Here is a 22,485-nt window from a genome sequence, read left to right on the forward strand (position 1 = left end):
CGATATGCCTTCCATACAGGTGTTACAATACATACCGATATGCCTTCCATACAGGTGTTACAATACATACCGATATGCCTTCCATACAGATGTTACAATACATACCGATATGCCCGTCCATACAGATGTTACAATACATACCGATATGCCTTCCATACAGGTGTTACAATACATACCGATATGCCCTTCCATACAGATGTTACAATACATACCGATATGCCCGTCCATACAGATGTTACAATACATACCGATATGCCTTCCATACAGGTGTTACAATACATACCGATATGCCCGTCCATACAGATGTTACAATACATACCGATATGCCCTTCCATACAGGTGTTACAATACATACCGATATGCCCGTCCATACAGGTGTTACAATACATACCGATATGCCCGTCCATACAGGTGTTACAATACATACCGATATGCCCGTCCATACAGGTGTTACAATACATACCGATATGCCCTTCCATACAGGTGTTACAATACATACCGATATGCCCGTCCATACAGGTGTTACAATACATACCGATATGCCTTCCATACAGATGTTACAATACATACCGATATGCCCGTCCATACAGGTGTTACAATACATACCGATATGCCCGTCCATACAGGTGTTACAATACATACCGATATGCCCGTCCATACAGGTGTTACAATACATACCGATATGCCCGTCCATACAGGTGTTACAATACATACCGATATGCCCTTCCATACAGGTGTTACAATACATACCGATATGCCCGTCCATACAGGTGTTACAATACATACCGATATGCCTTCCATACAGATGTTACAATACATACCGATATGCCCGTCCATACAGGTGTTACAATACATACCGATATGCCCGTCCATACAGGTGTTACAATACATACCGATATGCCCGTCCATACAGGTGTTACAATACATACCGATATGCCCGTCCATACAGGTGTTACAATACATACCGATATGCCGTCCATACAGGTGTTACAATACATACCGATATGCCCGTCCATACAGGTGTTACAATACATACCGATATGCCCGTCCATACAGGTGTTACAATACATACCGATATGCCCGTCCATACAGGTGTTACAATACATACCGATATGCCCGTCCATACAGGTGTTACAATACATACCGATATGCCCGTCCATACAGGTGTTACAATACATACCGATATGCCTTCCATACAGGTGTTACAATACATACCGATATGCCCTTCCATACAGGTGTTACAATACATACCGATATGCCCTTCCATACAGATGTTACAATACATACCGATATGCCCGTCCATACAGGTGTTACAATACATACCGATATGCCCGTCCATACAGGTGTTACAATACATACCGATATGCCCGTCCATACAGGTGTTACAATACAAACCGATATGCCCGTCCATACAGGTGTTACAATACATACCGATATGCCTTCCATACAGATGTTACAATACATACCGATATGCCCGTCCATACAGGTGCAGCTATCTTGCAGTCCCAGCTGATGAGCCATGGTCTGTAGGAACCACCTGGGAAAAAGGCTAGAATGCCAGACAAAATACTCAACAAGCCCAAAGACAGCTGACTGAACCCCACTGACCTCCAACCTGCCATGTTCCCGCGCGCACACGCACACACACACACACCTATCTATATGGGCTGATTGGGCTCCAATCGTTACATTGAGGTGCTCACAGCAGAGACTATTGTTCTCTAGAGAACATCTCTAGAGATACTGAGACCATGAAGACTTGAGGTGAAGGTTGGCATATCTTTCTATGGCAGGACACTATGTAATGACAGGGAACCCAGGCAACTGTAAACAAACACATTAGAGTGCGTGCGTGCGCATGCGTTTCTGTGACTGGTGACAGTGATCATGGACTCCGAATGAGAATTGTCTTCCTGAAAACACTTTTATTTTCAACTCTGGTTCAAAGAATGGGATGGGAAGTATAGGGAAAAGAAATGAAGAAATAAAAGAACAAAAGAGAGAAAGAAAGAAAGAAAAGCAGAAAGGAACGAATGAAAAAAGAAAGAAACGCCATGCCACACATCTGAACTGTGAAGTACTGAATTCTCCTCTGCAAAGGGGGAAGTACATCAAAGTAAAATTCTGTTCCCCGTCGCTTGAAATGTTTGCCTCCCGAGAGACAAAATGTTTCAAAATAAAAGTCCTCTCGTTGTCCAGAGTGCCTGATCTGGCAGGGGTCGACACCATCGTGGCTTCTCTCTTCCCCCCCACCCCGGTGCTGAGCGAGTCGACCACAAGGCACATTGCATAGCCAGATAGAAGACACACCATCTTAAAACGTTCTTACTTTACAAATATCTGGATGGACTTGTCTCCATATGAGAGCGAGAGAGAGAGAGTGTGTGTGTGTGTGTGTGTGTGTGTGTGTGTGTGTATGTCAACAGCAGCAAATAGGACAAGAGATGCCTCTCAAAATCACATGATTGTCAGTTGGCTGGCCTCAGATCAGTCAGTCCTCCAGAGGATTGTGCACCACACTGCTGATGTCATAATTTTGTTTAAAATACACACATATGCACACTCTTGTGATAACTTAAACCTTTCACCCCAGCCCCCCCCCCCCATAACGCCACACAGTGGCACAGCAATACAGACCATCAAATTACATAAAAATCAAACATTATAATATCAATGGCTTATTAATTAAATACAGTCGGGCACATTTACAATGGTTATGGAGCAGAAAGTAGCAACTCATGGAACACACGGCCTTACAGTGTCCACCGGTTCTCTCTCCCACATGGTGAAGACTGGTGTGTGTGTGTGTGTGTGTGTGTGTGTGTGCGCACACGCGTGCGTGTGAGAGAGATTGTGCGCGCACGTGTGTGTGCATGCGTGTATATGTGTGCCTGTGTAAACACTGCTCCAAAAATACACTCTTAAGAACTACTCTAGCAAATAAGACACTAACAGCGGAAGCTGTATGTGTGTGTGTGTGTGTGTCTATGTGGACAGAAGTGCCAGTGATAGACAGCAATAAAGTCCGTAGACTGAAACTAAAGCCCTTGGTGGTTACGAGCCGAGTACTCCATCCCCCCCCCCCCCTTCCCTAATTAAGGAGTTAAAGAAACATGCACATTGGCCATGGGTTACACTGTCCCTGTGGCAACGTCGTCGTCATATTAACAGCTTAGTTATGAGAGCTACGCGGTGCACACTCCTAAACTCACTCGTCTACACGCAAACACACACGGCTAGCTATTACAGTAAGAGCTGTGTACACAAACACACACCCGTGAGCTTTAAATACAGAGAAAATAAGTCTCAAATGGCACAGTATATTTTGCATCAACATGAATTGTTTTGTTGTTTTGTACAGGATGAGCATGGAATATGCCAGTGAGGTAACCCCTGGTGGTAGAAGCTAAATACACAACTATTCAACACCCTCCATATCAAAAGAAAGACTTGGTAGTAACATTTCCCCCTTTTCTTTTTCTTTCTTTTTAACTGAACACGTGACATTGCTGAAAATAAATACACAGCGCAAAAAACATTATTTACTGGCTACTACCGTCTACTAAAAGAACTGCTCACAATTACCAGTGTTCACCATGAATGAAGCCCGATATACACGTGGCTAATTCCGGGGGTGTGACATCGTACAAAGGAGCATAAATTAGGCACGAAACGTGTTAGCATAATGGCATTGTTCTGTTTAATGGATGGAAACCAGAACAAAGGTTCTGTATCTATGGTAATATTAAAGCTTAATTCATATAGTCCATTGCACGACTGTGTCGCTTGCCGACAAGGAACTAATTGACGAGCCAACGCCACCAGTAAGCTGTATTGTGAACATCCCCCGTGCGTCACATGGAAATGTGTGTGTGGACACAACTCTGCCAGAGAGTTTGATATGTATCATAATGAGCTTTATATACACAGATCCACCTCCTCTCACTGCACCAGAGCGAGAGCAGACCGCATCCACGCCAATGGACGGAACATTACGCTTCTACCCTGAAACACTTCTAGCAGGTTCCAAATTATGACATCACAAAGGGATTCCAGAAGGGTAGGGGCTGATAACATTCGTTCTAAGAATAGAACAGCCTGGGCAGTTTTTTTTCTGAACTGAAACTCCCTCATGGAAAAAGATTACCCGGCCATTATGTGAGATCTGAGACGAGATTCTACAAATGTCTTCTAAATCATGAGTTTTCAGAAAAACCTGTTTCTATGTCAGTGATTTCATGTCAACAATCACAAAAATTACATGTTTTGGCTGCCGACCCCTATCTGAAAATGCTTTGTTCCAGGGACCCCCCAGGAGCAAAAATATATTATTCAAAGATTTGCACACGTTTTCATGATTAAAAAAAAATAGCAGATCTACAAGCTCATAGCGGGCCGCTCGGTGCCACGCTATGAGCTTGTAGAATTGCTATTATTCAACACTGATTTACACGCAATGAGGTTAAAAGCCATAAGGTGACACAGACGCGCCCCGAGGTTTAAATGGGGGGGGTGTTGGCATTGCAATGGCACGGGGGTGGCACTCGGGCAACTCGACTATTAGACTTATGTCCGTCTGTCTGTCTGTCTGTCTTTTTATTTGGAGCAGGGGCCATTTCAAGCCTGTCTCTCTCTCTCTCTCTCTCTCTCTCTCTCCACACAGTCAACGTATAAAAATACAGGACAAATGATTGTCTTTAGCATGATTGTCAGTAGAGAACTCACAATGGCAGCTACACATTTGTTTTAGTTTTTTACAGTAATTCCACAGTATTTATTTTTGTTCTTTCTTTTGCTTTTTGAGTTTCTCTGTGTCAGAGCTTATGCGATCAACTCCCCTCTCCACATAGTAACATACACTTAACTCTCAGACGGTGCAAACGGAACCTCTCGAGAGTTTAATGAACACTGTGCACGTGTCACCAGTGGTGGAAAGTATCTAAGTACAATTACTTAAGTAATGTACTCAAGTACAACTTTGAGGTATTTGGTACCACTTCAGCGCTATATACATTTCGGCCATTTGAGCTGGTAGTTCTGCTATTTTCTAAATATTTTTATACATTTGAAATTTGAAATGAGACATGTGCACAACGAGTACTTTCTACTTTTGGTACTTTTAAGTACATTTTGATACCAATACTTTTGTACTTTCACTCAAGTAAATCTTGAATTCCTGACTTTTACTCGTAACAGTACTTTTACATTACAGTATTGATGGTTTTGCTTAAGTAAAATATTTGAGTATTTTTTCCACCACTGCGTGTCAACCACCTTGTGCTTTCAGGTCGGGGGGGCGAGGAGCTGCACTCGTGTACAGATTAGACACATTATTGCACCAGATGCAGTCTTGGTATACAGTCACAAACACACACAAAACCTCTTAACAGTCCATGTCTGAGGAAGGGGAAACTCAAGTCTTTTTGTTTGTTTTTTTCAGCCATGAGACAGACGGACGCAAGCACCGTTTTGCTGTAGCGTCTCTGTATCAAACCTCCTTTGTCCTTCCCCCCTCCGTAGCCAGTCGGATCAATCGAGACCTCTCTGTCCCTCCTTTTCCTGCCAGTGAGTCCAGGATGGGATCAAAGGGTGTCTGAAGATGACGGATCTCATGCAGACAGGTCGGAAATCACCAGTTTTTCAATCTTATTCGCAATGTCTCCTGATGGCACCTGAAGCTCGTCAGACTCATAGTCGTCGTCGAACGACCTGTGGTTGACGGCACATAAAATAACAATAGATTAGCATACAGTAGAGGTGTATCGTGTTAGCATACAGTAGAGGTGTAGCGTGTACTATATTCTGCACTAATTATACTTTTATTTTGGTTAATAATGAGCACTTAGGACATGGCTAAGTGACTTATTTTCAAATTTATTTTAGCCGATCTAGAAGCTCACAACGGGTTGCTTTGTTGTGAGCTTGTACATCTTCTGTCAAGAATAAAAAATTTCATACACACCCCAAAATAGGGTTAAAGTGGGTAATACTGTCGGTGTTAAGCTAATTTGAGACGGGCATCGATTAACGCAGACGTCGTGGCCTGGATCAACGATAGGTCTGCTCCAGGTCTGCTCATGAGGGGCGCGACAACGCAAGCATAAACACACAGAATCCAGCTCTGTACAGTCACGAAACGAGCACGCGTGCTCGTTTCGTGCACATGCCCGCAACTGTACCCTAACCCTCAACTGTACCCTCGACTTCTCCGCACGTACAGAAAAAAAGAAAAATGCAGGTCTCATTGAAAATGAACTACTAGGCGCGTGCCGCGTGTTAAATCGCTGCCCATTTGAAAGGACCTTTACCGACAGTATTTAATTTATTCCGAAAACTGTTACATTTAAAAGACAAATAATCCTTGCATTCAGGTTCATTGATTAACTGGTATCCTAAAGTTTCAATGTAAAGATTATCATTTCGATAGCACGGTATATTGTTTAGACTTTAGACTGATGGTTATTGGTTTACCAGTGATCCTAGTTTACTGAGGCAGTACACTGTCTCTCTGCATTTGATGCTAAATACCTAAATTGTAAATTCAAAGCTCACAAATAAGGTGGAGAAGTATACTGTAGCTGTGTTATACAGTATCTTGTATGCATGTGCATTGGTACTGTATGTTGTTGTTTTACATATGAGTAGTGAGTACGCTTGCAGCAATGTCGATGATAAGCCAAAACTTAGATTATATTATGTCCAATTGAAGCAGTGTTTTGGTACTGAACCGTATGTCAATTATTTTTTAACCAGAAACCAGCAGTCATTCTGTGCTGAGAACTGGTATCCTGCCTCTTGCTATTGCGGTAGGGTGGTTCTCAGCGGCACCAGAAGAGAATAGGATATGCAATGTATGTGACCTGAATGATGTTGAAAATTAATTACATTTTATGTTTTATTGTATACTTTATGGTGATTTAAAGGTTCCTTTATTTGAAGTACATGCAATGCAACAACAGAATAGCCGGAGCTATTCTGTGAAGATGATGGCCAGAAGTTGGAGTGGTTATTTAATTATTAAGTATTTCAGACGGCACAGTTTGTTTCTAGAGCCTGGAGTGGAAGACTCAGCCCTTCAAGTAGCTCTCCTGTTACAGGCCCAATGGTGCATTTTATTTTATGGTGTATTATATTTTATGTTGTATTGTTATATTTATGTAATCTAACAAACAAAAAGGTAGGAGCGCACACACAGTAGTGGGGATAGGTTGCCTTCTTCAGGGTATATAATTATGTAATCTGCCATGTAAGAAGCTTGGGTGTTTTAGTTGGTTATTCATTTGATCATTGTTTGTGAACTGTCATGTCGGTTCATTGTCATTGTTTATGTGAAATGTAAGGGCTGGGCTTCCTTGGAAGCATGACACTTAAATAAAGAAAAATCAATCAATCAATCATGTACTGTGTGCATGTGTGTGCGTGCGTGCGTGCGTGCGTGCGTGCGTGCGTGTGTGTGTGTGTGTGTGTGTGTATTCTACCCCTCATGTAGCTGTTCATTAGCAGTCTCCTCCGCAACCAGTATCTCATACTCCTCCGAGGCGTATTTATCCCAGTCTGAGGGCTCTGGACCCTCACTGTCAATGTCCTAAAACACAACACCCACCATTAACACACTGTCAATGTCCTAAAACACAACACTCACCATTAACTCACTGTCAATGTCCTAAAACACAACACTCACCATTAACTCACTGTCAATGTCCTAAAACACAACACTCACCATTAACTCACTGTCAATGTCCTAAAACACAACACCCACCATTCTCACTGTCAATGTCCTAAAACACAACACTCACCATTAACTCACTGTCAATGTCCTAAAACACAACACTCACCATTAACACACTGTCAATGTCCTAAAACACAACACTCACCATTAACTCACTGTCAATGTCCTAAAACACAACACTCACCATTAACTCACTGTCAATGTCCTAAAACACAACACTCACCATTAACTCACTGTCAATGTCCTAAAACACAACACCCACCATTAACAACACTACAACTAGTTGTTGACCGGGCTCCGGATCCCACAGGGGCTCTCTATACCATAGATATTAAAAATCACACCTCTGTGAAGTGAGGGGCGCTCTAATCATCGTACATCATCATATATCATCTCATTCTGGCCAATCAGAATTTGCGTCCTCACCTTCGTCTTCAATGTTTGCGTTACACAATGTTTGTGTTTACACAAACACTCAAAATTGTCCGTTCATTGTCAATGGCATTTAATGTTTGTGTTAGGACAAAGTTTGTGTTTGCACACTCACTAAAAGCTGGACATAGGAGGGGCTATCGCCCCTCAAACAAATAGATGCCTCATTGGCCGCTGTAGTTCGTTGGAGACATGTGTCTCCGGCGTAAGGAGGAAGTCAAGCGGAGGTGCGGAAGGCACGCTGCGTCGCTGCCACACAAGTGACTATTGGCCAATCACAGCGCATCTTTTCCGGGACTTATCAATTCAATCCAAGGGAGCTTTATTGGTATGAGAAAACAAAGGTTTACATTGCCTCTGATTGGCCTACCAAACGTCCCCTTCCATGACACCAAAGATATTTAATATACGAAGATAATGCCTCCCCCTGGCCAGCCGGAGCACCTGATGGAGGGGAAAGGAACTGGTTGCAATAACGTGTTCCTTCCATACGCTACGTCCAACCGGGGAAACTCCCCCGTCAGGTGAAAAGAAGCGGCTTGAACTCCTCATGCATAGAAGGAAGCACGAGGTCAGTCCGTTGCAGAGGGAGTGTAGTAGAGGGCTACAACGGGAGTGGGAGCCCGCAGCGCCCGCGGGACACAATGCAAAATGTTGCGGCGTGGGCAGGCAGGCGGTCAAGATAAAAATCAGGGGGCCCCGCAAAATCCCGCATCATCCCGCAATTAACCAGATACAGAGTTTATATACACTTTAGCAAGACATGCATGTTTGAGGAGAATGTTCCCTACTGCGCTGGACAATGCACAGGCATGTTCCCATCAACTTCTCAGTCAACTTGTAAATAACCAGTAAGACGCCCATCTTACTGGTTATTTACAAGTTGTCTACAAACAAACAAAACAAAAAAACACACTTTAGCCCACTTTATGGATTTCTTTCCAGCATCCCATCGCCAACACGGATTGACAAACACAAGAAGTATCAGGAGCTAGTTTTCTGCAGGTTATCATGCGTAGTTTTACTGCCCCAATGCGGTTACACACAGTACTGGACCGGTCAATACTGTGTAGGATTGGATGACACTGTAATGAATAGTGCATTAACTCTGACCTTTTGCACAGCAAAGGGGTCTCTCTGCTCGTGATCCAGGTATTTCTCCAGGTTGAAGAAGGTGTCGAAGAAGATGTGAGCCATCCGACAACGCTTTAGATCACTGAGGGTTATCTTACCTGCAGGAATAGCATATGCACAGTCAAACAGAGGAACAATGGTGCTAGAGAGAGACGGAAGGATGGACAGACAAACAGACAGACACATGGAAGGTGAGGTTGAACCACAACCTTTAGCTTCTGGTCATCAGCATAATCTAAAGGGCCCACACGGAGACAGAGAGCGACAGAGAGAGAGATCTTCACTCCTGTGGTGCTGAAAGCCACATGCAGTGGATAATCTGACTGATTGTTAAGTAGAAGAAGGCCAGGTCATTAGATCATTAGTTGTAGGCTATACCAGAGGAAATGCCGGCTAGCCTACCGGCCAGCGTTAATTTATCATAAGCGTCTCCTCAGTCATCTCTATTCATAATCACTCATTGGTTCCAAGTTAATGATTCCAAACTAATCTGTGTGAAAGTAATGTATGGAGTGTGTAAATGTCTAGAGTGGGGATCAAGCAAGCGTGACTGTGACAGATTGTGCCAGAAGCTTTCTTCTCTCTCCACAGCCTGATCATTGGGCTGAAGAGCTGATGCTCATCTTTGCTTTTGCCAATGGTGGAATACTGTAATGTAGAACTACTCTGTTACAAGTAAAAGTCTGGAAATCAAAATTTACTTGAATAAAAGTATTCATCAAAATGTACTTAACCCATTGATGCCTGAGGCAGAATCTGGGAACGCCTTCTAGGGCCTGAAGGTTTCTGAAAACCTTCAAATTCAGATTTTGTGAAACCTGACTAGTGTTTAACCATGAAAAGTTCGACATGTAGTCGACATGTAGTCATTACTGACGTGATTGACTGTTTCTAGCCAATGGGAAGGCAAATATCCGTGGCAGCAAAGCAGCCTGTGCAGAGCAACACGCAGCAAAGCAGGCTGCAGCGCATACTACAGTTATTTGACACGTTTGCATTGTTCTCACATCCCACGATATCACTTCAAACAATCAAACCAACCGTTTACTTTGAACACAGTCATTGAACTGTGCACGCACAGAATCAATGTATATAATGTATCTTGATTTATGTGGAGTCTCTGTGTACCAGCGCTGCACTGCGGGGACGGGTCAGCGCTACTAGCAGCCTGTACAGCCAGCAGCAGCAAGAGACAACGGCGTGTGCCTGAAGAATAGGCTCCAAATTAATTCATATGCCTAGTTCGGTCTTCAATTTCTAATAGTGTTGTATAATTATTTGCGACAGAGAAACATACACGTTACTAAAATAATAATATGGGGGGGGAAACAAAGGCAAAAAGGGGGACAATGGCGCCTCTTTTATGGCAACACATTTATTACTATGTAATCATTCCTTGTTTTTTAAATAGTCATGTTGCTACATGTACATAACAATAACTGATGAGACACTGAGAACGCGCCGGCATGAAGGTGGAACAACGTATAGGTTGCACCAGGCGTCAATGGGTTAAAGTACCAAAAGTAGAAAACTACTCATTATTCAGATTGCAAAATGTTCCATTCCAAGTTCAAAATCATTAGAAAATATGGAAATCAGGTAAAAAAAAAAGCTGCAACGCATTGAGAACTTGTAGACAGACAGACAGACAGTGAGAGAATGAAAGAAAGACAGAATAGATAGTTGGTCAGGTGGTGAACTGAGTTTGAATCTGACCTGGGGCCTCGGGCTTGACCAGGTCAAGCATCTGGCAGAGGAGGTCCTGGAAGGGCAGCGGTTCGATTCCCATGCCCTCCATCCTCTCACACTGCTCTTCATAGAAGTACTCCAACTCAAACATGGACAATACCCCGTCTCCATCCACGTCCATACAGCGGAACCAGTACTCTATACTGGAGACACAAGACAAAAGGTACAAGAGGGTCACACACATATACAGGCCCCTTACCCCTCTATACTGGAGACAGGTACAAGAGGGTCACACACATATACAGGCCCCTTACCCCTCTATACTGGAGACAGGTACAAGAGGGTCACACACATATACAGGCCCCTTACCCCTCTATACTGGAGACAGGTACAAGAGGGTCACACACATATACAGGCCCCTTACCCCTCTATACTGGAGACAGGTACAAGAGGGTCACACACATATACAGGCCCCTTACCCCTTCACTTATTTGCCACTTTTTGAGTGGTGCTAGCCACTCCTATAGACATCTATGTGTGTCCCTGGCTGTGTCCGTCCGAGTACAGAAATGGCATTTATTGACCACCAAGTGTCACTGTTGCGCAGCCCAACACGCACGCACACGCGCACACGCACACACACAGCTTTGAATTACCTGGTGTGATTCTTTTTGTCTTCCTCAGAGATGAGGAACCACACAAACTCGGCATAGCTCATCCTGCCTTCCCTCTGCACAGAGTTCCCCCTGAAAACAACAAATATAAACACCTTTGATTGATTTATGTTTTATTGACAAAAATGTATCTACCGGTACATGACCATATATTTGTGTGTGCGCGCATGCGTGCCTTACCGCGTGACGGCCCCTGAGAACATTCTCTCGATGATTCTGTTTGAGGATGCTGTCACAGAAGGGAATGAGAAGAATGTGACTTTAATCTCCCCCACACACACACACACACACACACACACAAACACATGCATTTTTAGGTAACTGAATACAGATTCAGATTTATCTGCACTGTGATTTGAATGTTTGCAAGAGTGACAAATTATTTATGCTAGCACAAACATGGCATATAGTATACTGTATGAAGCAATCAGCTGCTGGGTCTTTACTTTGCTTTCAATGCAAGTGGCAAATCACTAATCACTATGTATTTTTATACGTTTTACTTTAAATTAACTTATGTCCAATTGGGCAACAATTCTATTTACACAAATCCCACACAATCGCAAAGCTGCAAAAAAAAGTGTCACTTCAACAGGTTTTATTTTTGTTTCGTTTTTTGTTTAAAACTAAACAAATAAATCAGGCTCTTATGTTATTGTGTAGCTCTCGTATAAAGAGAATAAAATCCACATTCTCAGATTGTGGTTTGTTTAAAACGTTTTCACGATAAAAAAGGCTGATCTACAAGCTCGTAACGTGGTGAGCTTGAGTTATAAAATAATGGTTAACGTTGTTAAAAAGCTAAGGCGACACAGATGTGTTCCAGGTCTTAACACAATCAGTGTTAAGAGATCTCTCGTGGACTGTTATCTGGGACGGTCATCTGGGCCATCCACGAGATATTATTATAATTATTATAAAAAATATTATATTATATATTATTATTATGTTATATAAAAAGGTAAATATTTACCTTTTTATTAGCCGTCCGTTCCCTAGGCTTACCCCACAGAAACAACACTACATCACTTCCGGCGTGGGTGGAAGTGATCCGTCTTTCGCAGATTTAGCTGGCACTTTGCTGGCATTTTGCTGGCACAGTATTGTGTTAATGGAATTCAATTGATTCGTTCGATGAAACTGTCGCAGCGTCTACATCACTGTTTTCCAAACTTTTTAACCCGTGACCCAAAAGAGTGATGCAGGAAACAAAAAAAACAAAGGGACCCATAAAAATGTGGCCGCGACCCACCCAGTGTCTGGAAAACAGCGGTAGAGGTCTATCTATACATGTGGTCTCACCGTGGTCATTGTATCTGGCCAGGTCCTTGGGGTCTATGTAGAGGTCGTGGTCGCTGTCCAGCTCCCAGAACTTGCAGTAGATGACGTAGAAGTGCTCGTAGGAGAAGTAGTCTGTGATCTGGTTGATGTCGTCCTCCTCCTCCAGCAGCGCCAGCGTCTGCAGGAAGTTGCTCCGCCGCAGCTCCGTCATGGTGATGCGTCCCGTCCATGAGCGGTTCACCACGTAGAATATCCTCTGGATCACCTGGCGATGACAAAGGGGAAAAAAAGGTCACACTTGTGTGAAGTGAGGGTCACTCTTATAATCATACATCATCATACATCAAATTCCGTGCTCAGCCAATCAAATAATCACAAATGTCATTTCGGGCCAATCGCTTTCGGCATCTTCAGTTTTCTGCCTCACTTTTATCCTCAATATGTACTTTGTTCAGCCAATCAAATCATCGCTCCTCAAAAACACAAGCTGGGCATAGGAGAGGCTAGCGCTCCTCAAAAACACAAGCTGGGCATAGGAGAGGCTAGCGCTCCTCAAAGCTAGGCATAGGAGAGGCTAGCGCTCCTCAAAGCTGGGCATAGGAGAGGCTAGCGCTCCTCAAAGCTGGGCATAGGAGAGGCTAGCGCTCCTCAAAAACACAAGCTGGGCATAGGAGAGGCTAGCGCTCCTCAAAGCTGGGCATAGGAGAGACTAGCGCTCCTCAAAAACACAAGAAATGTCATATTATATCTCTGCTGTCGGGAAGAAACTCTAAAATTTTCATTTTTCTGAAAATGAAAAATATAAATAGTTCAGGAAACTAAGAAAACCTTATATTTTGAAAACAAAGTCAAAGTTGGTGTTGTGACTTTATATATTGTCAATTATTTACATGACAGGGGGAGAGGTGGTGGAGTTAACTATTTTAGCTAGCAGACAGTTTGAGGGTCCAATGGAGTTAAGAGGTTTTGTCGGAATCACTTTTTACTACTTTTCATTGGTTCAATATTGTTTTAACCAACACACAGATGTAAAGACTAAGACCACTTAATGGTTTTTAAACAGCTGCTTGCACGCTGCACGCTGCAAGTTGCAGTGTGGATGGAGCTTAATTTCCATCCACCAGCTGTTTAAGCCATATAGACCTGAGGCTATGTTTCTATGTCTCCCCAGAAGCAAATATTTTAGTTAAAAACGGTCACTCGAAAGTACCTATATTCCGCATTTTCACGATTTTTCAAAAATAGCGGATCTACAAGCTCGTAGTGCGGCACACAATGCAGCGCTATGAGCTTGTAGATCTTCTATTTTTCAATAGCTAAAGCATAACATAATGCTTAAAAAACCAACAGGGGTTCAAAACCAGGAACTGACTCCTGATGCATCTTCGTGACGCGACTGTCTGCGACTGTTATGGTTTTGTTTTGCAAATTAATTAAATACTAATAACATTAGAGAAACTGGTAGATAAATATTTTCCAAAACATTTTGAAGATATTTTGGTAAATAATGTAAAAACGTAATGTATAAAGTGCACTGCATAAAATATTTTCGAATGTGGAGCCACGGGCAAATGCATATCAATTTGTTCAGGGGTCCTTGACATGAAAACTGTCCTACGGTAGTGGTGAAGTCAGTCTGCACAGGCTGAAGGAAGTGTCTAAATATGGAAGGCTGCTGCCTCTACAGAAGCGAGCTGTAGGGGGCGGTAGTGTGTGACCAATGATGTAATCACAGGCTATAAACTGCACCAGAACCCCAGCTGTGCATCTCTCCTCTTGCTAAAGTGTTGAAGCCAGCCCACACTGGCTTCAACACATGTCTTTGCGCACGCGCACACGCACACACACGGAAATGCACAGTTGCTTTGTTGTGAGAATACCGATATTACCATTATTTTGGTCAATGTTGAGATTTTGATTACATTAATTATGCTTACTAGTCATTGACTGACTGTATGTTTTGCATATATTGAACAAAAATCACACTTGTGTGAAGTGAGGGGCGCTCATATCATTATAAACATTATCTCATGAACAACTGATTGATTAGCCGTTTTGCTCGTCTACATATGACATACATTTTCCCTTCATTGTCAATGGCATTTAATGTTTATTTTTTAAATGTGTCATATTTGACGGACATATGACCTAATTTCTCCTTTCATTGTCAATGGCAAATATGAGACGTGTGGAGACAAAAGCTGCTCACAAAAAAGAGAGAGAACAGTGGATTTTCTTGAACTCAGTTTTGTGCTCTTTTATTGTTTGCCCATTGTTTGTGACTGAATTTCAGATGATAAACTAATTAGTTGTATTGCAGAAAACACTGTAATAAATCTTGCACAATATGTGTTGTTCCACGTCACACTCATTGCCACCAAACATTTGAATTGGTTTTAGCCGTCTTGTTGATCAAAGGCTCTCTTTACGTCATCTTGTGGCTTGAACAGAACTAAACATGACACCACGCTAACTTGGTGGTTCTCAAACCTTTTCACGTCAAGGACCCCCAAATTGACACTTTTAATCCTGCAGACCCTCATTTGAAAAGACATGCCAGGGACCCCCATTAGAGAAGATGTTAACGGCTCTAGCAGTGATTCTCAACCATTTTTTTTCCAAGGACCCCCTTGCAGCTTGCATTAGGCCTCAGATCCCTCATGTAATGGCATTTCTATCTCTAGGAGTAGGACCTCAATTTACATTATAGAATATATTATATATTATAGAATAAATGTTAATCTAACTCCATTTGTACAGTCTGAGTTACAGACCAATAAGGGTCCATTTGGTTCCTAACTATACATCATTTCGCTGGGGACCCCCTGGAAGTCCCTCAAGGACCCCTGGGGGTCCCCGGACCGAACTTAGAGAACCACTGGTCTAACTGACGGAGGACAGTGGTGCGCTGTATAGATGACACAGATAAAAGAGAGCATTTCGGCACAATTATCGTTTGCTCTTGATGTCGTTTTCAGTGGAAGACAAAATTGTAATTGAAAAAAAGCATTGGTTCGAGCAGCACTAACACTTTTATGCCCATATATGGAGAATCCCTGATGTCATCAGTATATGGGGCATGCCCTTTTTGGAGCAGACTTTACAGTATATATTTATTTATTTGGTCATAATTAGTTGGCATTAGTAGTCCCCTGTGGTGATGGAGGCAATACTAGTAATTATAACTAACACAGTATCAGCTGTCATACAGGGTACATCCACAGTCAGAGCTGGCACCATCAAGAGCTTCTCAGCAGAACGTCGCCAATCATGACCCAGTGATAGTTTTATGATCATCACTAATAGAGGTTTCCAGACAATTAATACCGCCACAGGCTTCAAATTCCACTCAGCAGTTCAGCAAGATGGAGCAGCACACTGAAGCCAAGACGACAACGGATGCTGTGTATGCGACTCATGAAGGCCTGCTCAGCAAAATCACAAATTACAGTACAAGGCAAAATGTAGTCTAAATCTTAAGCCCACTGAGTCTTTGCACACCGAAAATGGCCGAGCACGGTAAAATATAAATGTACTAACTTAACTGAAACAACATAATGAAATAATCTCAATTATTCATAGCATAATTATGTTGGAAAGCACATCATCCTTCCTTCCCTGTGACTGAATTCATTGAAAACGTGTTTGCTATTTTATAAGCCAATAACTATTCATAAAACATCTGACAACAGTATGAAGGACAGCACAGTCATCATAGCTACTGTAAACACAAAATAACAGTAACAGTAACATCAGCATTTAACAAGTTAGTTATTACTAGAAACACGAGATGTGTTCGATTCTCATTAAGGTTATGTTTCCTCTTAACTATATTGATTTGAATTCTTCAAAAAATAAAACAACAAAAGATAAAGCTCTTATAGTGTCACATTGACGAAGACAAAGTTCACTAACCACTTAAACCCTATATAGTATATACTTAATCCATTAACACATTTAGTACCGGAACTGCATCAAAATAAAGGCGCTGCTTGCGCCAGAGTAATCGCCAGAGTAGTGATCGCTTCTATTTTGAAAGCCATGAACCGGAAATACTTTCTTAAAAAAGTTGACTGACAAAGTGCCATCACAATCTCCGATCATCTTAATATATTTATATACGCTCCAAAAAGAGTTCATATTTTGCGGGAGAGACGGATGAGGAGCAGAAACGCAGCGCCAGCATATCGATCCATTCATCACCACGGAGAGCGCCCTGGATGAGGAGATACCAGTCATTCTTTCCGCCGCGCTAACATGGGAGTCAATGACAAGCTAATAGTTTCACAGAGCGTTAGCATACGGCAAGCAAAAAGCGAAATGCCAAAAAAAAAAAAAGTAATTATTCTGAATATTATTGTCTCGCCCCGCGTCGTTTGGACGTCGCTAGGACGTCCACAGACGTCTAAGGCACCTCTCGGTTCCAATCCTTATGACGTTTCAGGACGTATTATGTACAAAATGTGTTAAGACCTGAGGCTGATTCTAATGCCTTGTTTAGTTCTCAAACTTTTTCGTGATTCAAAATCATTCATCACTTTAAAGATATTTCAAAAATGTAAAAAGTGAGATGATGTAGAATGACACGGATGCTTTGCCGGTTTTAGTGGGTTTGACAGGAGTCCCCAGGGCTCTACACTAGGCCCCCTCCTTTTCTCCCTCTACTCCCTGACTAGCCTACTCCCTAACAGATCACAACAAAGAAAATAATATTTTTAATAATAATAATTTGCGCTAACCCCACCATTTTTTCACCTTGCATGTCACCTACCGTTGTGATGTAGCGGGAATGGAATTCAGGAGCATCTTTCAGAAATGTTAGTCCTGGGTGGGTATCCACTATGTCCTACACATACAAATATACACAGCAATAAATTAACAATCAACCTGGCAAACATAATGTTTCAACAACAAAGGAATTACTTTTTGTTTCCATTTCCCCCCCAACAATAGCAAAAATGGCAGATCTAGAAGCTAACAATGTGTCATGTTGCAACACAGCTGCTAGATCAGCTCATATTTGCCATTAGTCGAAATCCGAGGCTTAGGCGTAGTAGTTAAACAGCCTTGTATGAAGAATTCAGTAAAAATAATGAGTATTATAGGATGTATATATTTTGTAGATTTATTGACAATATAGTTTTATATGAAAGACATTGATGTTGATATTCTTCTCACCTGTAGTAGAGGAATTAAGTCCTCCTGTTCCAAATAGTTACAGCCAGGCTTTGCTAGCAAGGAAATAAACTTGGAAGAATCGTCATGGCAACTGTGCAACAACCTGAGAGGAGAAGACAGAGGTATTAGAGGAACGTCCTCACTAGATCATACAACAACCTGAGAGGAGAAGACAGAGGTATTAGAGGAACATCCTCACTAGATCATACAACAACCTGAGAGGAGAAGACAGAGGTATTAGAGGAACATCCTCACTAGATCATACAACAACCTGAGAGGAGAAGACGGAGGTATTAGAGGAACATCCTCACTAGATCATACAACAACCTGAGAGGAGAAGACAGAGGTATTAGAGGAGCATCCTCACTAGATCATACAACAACCTGAGAGGAGAAGACAGAGGTATTAGAGGAGCATCCTCACTAGATCATACAACAACCTGAGAGGAGAAGACAGAGGTATTAGAGGAGCATCCTCACTAGATCATACAACAACCTGAGAGGAGAAGACAGAGGTATTAGAGGAACATCCTCACTAGATCATACAACAACCTGAGAGGAGAAGACAGAGGTATTAGAGGAGCATCCTCACTAGATCATACAACAACCTGAGAGGAGAAGACAGAGGTATTAGAGGAGCATCCTCACTAGATCATACAACAACCTGAGAGGAGAAGACAGAGGTATTAGAGGAACATCCTCACTAGATCATACAACAACCTGAGAGGAGAAGACAGAGGTATTAGAGGAACATCCTCACTAGATCATACAACAACCTGAGAGGAGAAGACAGAGGTATTAGAGGAGCATCCTCACTAGATCATACAACAACCTGAGAGGAGAAGACAGAGGTATTAGAGGAGCATCCTCACTAGATCATACAACAACCTGAGAGGAGAAGACAGAGGTATTAGAGGAACATCCTCACTAGATCATACAACAACCTGAGAGGAGAAGACAGAGGTATTAGAGGAGCATCCTCACTAGATCATACAACAACCTGAGAGGAGAAGACAGAGGTATTAGAGGAGCATCCTCACTAGATCATACAACAACCTGAGAGGAGAAGACAGAGGTATTAGAGGAACGTCCTCACTAGATCATACAACAACCTGAGAGGAGAAGACAGAGGTATTAGAGGAACATCCTCACTAGATCATACAACAACCTGAGAGGAGAAGACAGAGGTATTAGAGGAGCATCCTCACTAGATCATACATGGGCAACTGGCGACCACGTCGTCACAAATAGACGTTTGAGAACCACCGAGTTAGAGCGGTGTCACGTTTAGTTCCTGGAAACACTTTGGTGTCAATACTGTAAGTGTGACGTGGAACAACAAATATTGCACAAGATTTATTACACAGTGTTGTCTGCAATACAACAAATTCGTTTAATCACCCACCTTCACTTAATGCGGCCCCAGATTAATATCCCCAGATAGCCCCAGATTTATTTCAGCTGTTACAATTCCAAACATGCAAACATGAGCCGCTTTAATTACGTTTTGAGCTTGTAGATCGGCAATTTTTGCTACAACAGTAATATGCAATGTGGGTCGAAATATAGTGGCCCTCTCCATCGTCAAAGTTTCCCACCCCTGCACTAGATGATAGATGAAGTTATACAATAAGTCAGATGAAGAGAAGATCTTACTTCCTCCAGGTCGCGATGAAGGAGTGAACAGAGACAAAGCCTGTCCTCTCTCCGCCTGCTCCGTTGAACATGGGGGCCTTCCAGTAGAGCGGACACCCACATGCCTGAGCAGAAACGGACACCAGTGTTAACCTTGCATCACAATGCAGACTTCCGCATAACCAAATTACTTTCATTTCCCATTGAATTAGCGTTCACCATAACTCATAAGAGCACGGTGGCACATCTGCGTCAGAAGCACTGTAGCCAACGCAAGCAGAGGCAGACGTGTCAATGTCCCGTCATCCCGTGTCGTCTTGCAGTATTTGGTACCTTTATTTAGTACCTTTGACTTAAACTACAAAGTGAAATGGCTGCATGCCTGGACGGCTGCCATAGATGTCACAATCTAGGCATTTAGCAGACATTCTTAATCCAGATCGATTTACAGTAAGCAAGAACAAAAAACATGGTAATACATCAAATACATAAATGAATCATCATGAATCATACGTCAGCTAAGAACCTAACAGTGAAATATCTATATAATGAAACTATGCGTATACACTATAGAGTTCTATGTCTACATAATATGCTATTTAAGTTACACAAGTTGAGCCTATACATACGCCTGTAAGGTCGTCGAGGCTAGGGCAAGTGCTACGGCAAGTGCTATAGGCTAAGATGGAGTCTGAAGAGACTGATCAGAGCACTACATCACGCGAAGCTTGACCAATCGAATCCGAATGTTACGTTGTTGGCCAGTGTTACGTGTGTGACACCAACCAACCAACCAACCCACCACCGTCCACCAATAAGGCAGGGACTGACCTTGGCAATCTTTCCCATCTCATATATGTCTGCCTTCTCCTCCTCAAACTCGGTGTAGGCCGCCTCGATGGCGGTGATGGCTGCATCATGGTTGGGGGCGGGGCCCGTGGTCGGTAGCCCGCGGGGGTAATAGAACCGGGGAATGTTAACGGAGGAGGGTGGAGGAGGGATGACTATTACAGGGGGAGGAGGAGGAGGGGTGGGTGAGCGGGGCGTGGGAGTGGCAGGGGGAGGGACAGGGGCCGGTGGAGGTGTGCCTGGCTTTTTCTCTGGTTTGGCTTGGACCTGAACAGAGAAAGAGAAAGCAAGACAGAAGCAGAGAGAAAGGGGAGGTTTGTGTTATTTATTATATAAGTTATTTATTCTCAGCCAAACCCCCAGTTTGACTTGCACTTAAGAAGTTTTCATCTCTGGGACCCTAATCTATACACAGTAAAAATCCTCTTTCCTCTATTTTGCACGTCTTATTTTATGCGCAATCCCAATTTTGCAAGTTGCATTCAACGCAAACACTTAAGGCTTATGACTGTAAGAGTGTTCATATGTTAATTGAGGGCCCTATGCACAATCTGATATTTTGCCCCGTGACTTAACCAGACTCACCTCATAGCGCTAAGACGTGGTCACAGGCAACGGGCGCACATTATGCATGCATGCATGACAGACAGAAAGCCCTCTCACCCCATATCAATGCATCAGACAGAAAGCCCTCTCACCCCATATCAATACATCAGACAGAAAGCCCTCTCACCCCATATCAATACATCAGACAGAAAGCCCTCTCACCCCATATCAATACATCAGACAGAAAGCCCTCTCACCCCATATCAATACATCAGACAGAAAGCCCTCTCACCCCATATCAATACATCAGACAGAAAGCCCTCTCACCCCATATCAATACATGAGAAAGAAAGCCCTCTCACCCCATATCAATACATCAGACAGAAAGCCCTCTCACCCCATATCAATACATCAGACAGAAAGCCCTCTCACCCCATATCAATACATCAGACAGAAAGCCCTCTCACCCCATATCAATACATGAGAAAGAAAGCCCTCTCACCCCATATCAATACATCCGATCGGAAAGACTCATGAAGAGCCGTGAGACTCTAGACATAATGTCCACTATGGTGTAAGTGTAAGGAACCTTAATACATATTTTTAAACTTTGGAGCTTATTCCAGTGTGCGGACCTTACCTTTTTTCTATTATTAACCTCGGCCCAGCACTTTAAGTGAGTGGATGTGGGAACTCTATGTTACTTTTCTGTGGAATGATTAAAGTAACATCTAAACGGTTAACCACTCCCATGACTAATTTAGGGTCATTTACAGTGTCACAGTGTCACAGATTACCGCACTCATAATAGCTAAATGGCATGAGCCACGTCTCCATGTCTTAAGACATAAGACCTGGCGGAAAATAAGACATGCATAATAGGGTTGTAAGGGTCCAGTTGGTTACATCTGTACATTCTCATGTTATAAGGACCCATTTGGACGTGGTCTGATAACGCAACGTTGAAATTGTGGTGGTGTAAGTGAATTAGGTGAATAGATGGTAAAAAAAAGACCATAACTTCACATAGAGGGTATGCTTGTGACATCATCATCATCATCATCATACCCGGAAGTTATGCGGGAACACCTGAGTAATAAACAACTTTCTGGCATTGACAGCACATACATCCAAACAGAAAAGTCCATTGCATTAAACAACGTTAAACAATGTTAAACTCACTTTATGCATGCGCATACCCTCTATACTTGTTTAGCTCCCATGAACAATTGTACGGAAAGTGGTGGAATACAGTATTTTCACTGAAACATGAACATTAAATGAGAGGCTTATTCCAATCATTCCAACATTGCCATGTCATCTAGTCATGTGCAGAATA

The 22,485-nt window shown here is 42.6% G+C and overlaps 1 protein-coding gene across 4 annotated transcripts in view; it reads right to left on the reverse strand.

Moving 5' to 3' along the window:
* Positions 1 to 1,899: 1,899 nt before the first annotated feature.
* ppp2r3a (protein phosphatase 2, regulatory subunit B'', alpha) overlaps positions 1,900 to 22,485 on the reverse strand; it is a 129,959-nt gene continuing 109,373 nt past the window's right edge. For all 4 annotated transcript variants that reach the window (XM_080784029.1, XM_080784028.1, XM_080784030.1 and 1 more), the window contains 11 exons: positions 20,583 to 20,867; positions 19,773 to 19,876; positions 18,118 to 18,220; positions 17,711 to 17,785; positions 12,961 to 13,204; positions 11,839 to 11,887; positions 11,641 to 11,730; positions 11,012 to 11,187; positions 9,275 to 9,393; positions 7,479 to 7,585; positions 1,900 to 5,709 (listed from right to left, as the gene is read on the reverse strand). In XM_080784029.1, coding sequence (XP_080640155.1) covers positions 5,610 to 5,709; positions 7,479 to 7,585; positions 9,275 to 9,393; positions 11,012 to 11,187; positions 11,641 to 11,730; positions 11,839 to 11,887; positions 12,961 to 13,204; positions 17,711 to 17,785; positions 18,118 to 18,220; positions 19,773 to 19,876; positions 20,583 to 20,867 — 1,452 coding nt within the window. In that variant the 3' untranslated portion in view covers positions 1,900 to 5,609. The remainder of the gene's footprint in view (positions 5,710 to 7,478; positions 7,586 to 9,274; positions 9,394 to 11,011; positions 11,188 to 11,640; positions 11,731 to 11,838; positions 11,888 to 12,960; positions 13,205 to 17,710; positions 17,786 to 18,117; positions 18,221 to 19,772; positions 19,877 to 20,582; positions 20,868 to 22,485) is intronic.

The sequence above is a fragment of the Protomyctophum bolini genome, assembly GCF_963924005.1.
Source record: "Protomyctophum bolini genome assembly, chromosome: 15".
Taxonomy (NCBI): Eukaryota; Metazoa; Chordata; class Actinopteri; order Myctophiformes; family Myctophidae; genus Protomyctophum; species Protomyctophum bolini.